The 3,164-nt window shown below is 48.8% G+C and overlaps 1 protein-coding gene across 1 annotated transcript in view; it reads left to right on the top strand.

The window, feature by feature from the left end:
• Positions 1-1,016: 1,016 nt before the first annotated feature.
• Positions 1,017-3,164, top strand: part of Asb1 (ankyrin repeat and SOCS box containing 1) — a 15,816-nt gene continuing 13,668 nt past the window's right edge. Inside the window, exons 1-2 of the mRNA XM_013024181.1 lie at positions 1,017-1,064; positions 2,313-2,551. Coding sequence (XP_012879635.1) covers positions 1,017-1,064; positions 2,313-2,551 — 287 coding nt within the window. The remainder of the gene's footprint in view (positions 1,065-2,312; positions 2,552-3,164) is intronic.

The following is a 3,164-nucleotide window of genomic DNA, read 5'->3' on the forward strand; positions in this document are numbered from 1 at the left end:
GGCGGGCGGGCCCTCGCGGCCCTCGTCTCCCGTCCCACTCCCGCCCGTGAACTCGCCCACTCTGCAGGGACTGCGCCTGCGGGGCGCCCCGGGAGGGCCCCGGCTGCTCGGGGCCGTTCCCAGGCGCGGGGCTCCCGCGCGTCTGCTGCGGGCTGGTTGGGGGATGGGGCGCCGTCGAGGTGTTTGTTGCATTTTACCTCTGCCACTGGCCTGTGACAGCCTTCAGGACAAACGTACCCCTCACCCATGGCCCCTGTGGCCAGGTCTTGGCCTGATTTCACGTCGCCATCTGGAAGAAGCACTGGTGGAGGGACGTGTGGTCTGACTGCGTGGTAACAGCGCAGGGCTGCCTGCCAGGGTGGAAACTTGGATCCCAGCAGCCCGCGTACGTACACATCTGTCCATGCACACTTCCTTAGTCTTCTTGTTTGAAGACTCAGTTATTTCCAAATTGTGGTGTGAATGAAAGAAAGTTCAGTTATTTCCAAACAGTAATTTACTGGTACAAGTTTCACTTGCTGAATATGCTTTTATCCTCTTTGATTTTGATGTACATTTATCACAAATTAGAATATTTGTGCTAAAGTCTTCCTGAGAATTTATTCTGTTTTTAAAAAGTTCTGATGAGATTTGTATCAATAAGCATTTCCCCCATTACTGTTACTATTAAAAACAACAGAAAAGCTATTCTTCCAAATTTACATTTCCAACTAAACTTTAGGATAGTTTTGTCATATTTGATATCAAACCCCAAAGAGGTTGCTTAAACTTCATTTGTTGATAAATCTAAAATTCCTCCTAACATTGAATCTTCTTATCTCAGTACATAGCATGGTTTTTCTGCATAATGCAGTCTTTCATTTTATAGGGCTTGCTTTATACTTATATACACACATTTTCGTTTTCCTTAAAAGAGGTTTATTTAGGATGAAACTCCACACAGCATGGCACAGGCTCTGACGGTCCCCTCCCCTTGTCTGCGTTGCCCCTGATGGGTGGCAGTGGTAGGCACATGAATGGGGGTGACCGACCACATCTTAAAAGATGAACTGACCCTGGATCAGGTGAAACACCCCAGTCCCCTGGAGAGGCCATGTGTCTTAACACGTGAACTTGTAGGGGACAGTAGCCCCTCTGGTAAGTGGTTTCTTCTGCAGACAGCCTGTGGTTGTCTCCCAGACCAGCACCCCAGGGGCTCCCTGTGTTGTGAGCAGCAGTGTCTCTTGTTTGGCTATACTTGGAGATTGCTCTCAGATGTCCCTTTGCATGGACGGAGGTGGCTATCGCTTTCCTTTGTAGTCCTGCAGTTTTAAGATGTTCTTACTTGGGATAAATTATAGTAATTGTATCCCAGTTTCATTTTTATTTTGCTAGTCCTGGGGTTTAAACTCAGGGTCTGGGTGTTGTCCTGGAGCTTCTCTGCTCAAGGCTAGCATTCTACCATTTGAGCCACAGTACCACTTCCAGCTTTTTCTGAGTAGTTTATTGGAGACAAGTCTCATGGACTTTTCTACTTGGGTTGGCTTTGAATCATGATCTTCAGATCTCAGTCTCCAGAGTAGCTAGGATTATAGCCATGAGCCACTGGCACCGGGCTCATACTAAATTTTTTTTTTTCCATACTGAAATTTTTTGATGGATGGTTATTATGGTTTTGGTCCTGTTGGTCCTGTGGTTGTCCCTGTGTTTGTTTGTTTGTTTTTTTGTCTTGGGGCTTGAACTCTGGGCCTGGGCGCTGTCCCTCAGCTCTTCAGCCCAAGGCTAGCTCTCTACCACTTGAGCCACAACGCCACTTCTGGTTTTCTGGTGGCTAGTTGGAGATAAAAGTCTCACAGACTTTCCTGCCTGAGCTGCTTTGAACTCCAATCCTCAGATCTCAATCTACTGAATAGCTAGGATTACAGGCATGAGCCACCTGCACCTGGCAGTTTTTTGTTTTTTAATCTCAAAGTTAGTGCTGTGCTACTTGAGTTATAGCTCTACTTCCAGCTTTTTTTTTGGGCGGGAGACTGTTAGTTAATTGGAGATAAGTCTTACGGATTTTTCTCTTTGGGCTGGCTTTGAACTGCCATCCTCAAATCCCAACCACCTGAGTAGAATTACAGAACCACCAGCAGTTGGCTGGTACTTTCTTTTTTTAAAATTAATTTGCTACTTCTTGGCCTAGGATCTTGCAGAATCCTAATTCTGTAGTCACTTTGGCCCCATCACCTTAAAAAAAAATTCTTGTCAGAGTTGGTGTCAGGGGTGTGCTAGTTTGATAAGGGAAGCTTGCCAGCTGTTCCCTATGATTTATTTCTTGGGCATTGGAGAGTGCCCATGGGCAGGAGGTATCTGCTGGGGATGGCACCCTGCCTGCTCACCCTTGGTATTTCCCTGAACTGTCAGGAGCCTCTTTCTCCAGCGCAGGTCCCAATCTGAAGGAGTGGCTGCGGGAGCAGTTTTGTGACCATCCGCTGGAGCACTGTGAGGACACGAGGCTCCACGACGCAGCCTATGTGGGGGACCTGCAGACCCTCCGGAGCCTGCTGCAGGAGGAGAGCTACCGGAGGTGAGCCCCCTGCCGGGGGAGGGGAGGGGGAGACACGCATACGCAACCCTGGCTCTGCTGCAGGACTCCTGGTTATTTGCAGACAAAGACCCAGATGCTGGGAGGAGCAGTGAGATGTAGAAGATGCAGGAGGGAAAATGAGGAAGTATGGTCTGAGTTGTAGGGGATGGCCAAGTACAGCGTGGCCCAGGGACTTGAGTTCGAATCCCTGCCCCTGCCCCTCATTGATTCTTGAGGTTTTGGTGACCACTGGTTCTTTCTGGGCTTCAGCTTCCTCAGTATTATTCCTGAAGGCAGCACTGTTACCGTACCCTTCATGTCGACGACTTGTTCTTTTAGCTTAGGTAGTTTTCTGTGTCCTCATCCACCTCCCTCAGTTATTTTCATTTGGTGCCCTCCCACCCCAGGGATATGGTGGAAGAGCTCCCTTGTTCCTTGCTCACAGTCTGTTTCCCTTGCTGAATCCTGTTTGTCCTTAGCCTTAGCCTTAGTGTGGGACACTGAGAGGCCACCAGCCTTTCTTCTCTCTGGAGTGCTTCTAGTCGGCTTTGCATGTCCAAGACCGCAGTCCCAATGAGGTTTTTTTTTTGGTCCTGTCGTGGGGCCTGAACTC

Source organism: Dipodomys ordii, unplaced genomic scaffold (assembly GCF_000151885.1).
Source record: "Dipodomys ordii isolate 6190 unplaced genomic scaffold, Dord_2.0 Scaffold1, whole genome shotgun sequence".
NCBI lineage: Eukaryota > Metazoa > Chordata > Mammalia > Rodentia > Heteromyidae > Dipodomys > Dipodomys ordii.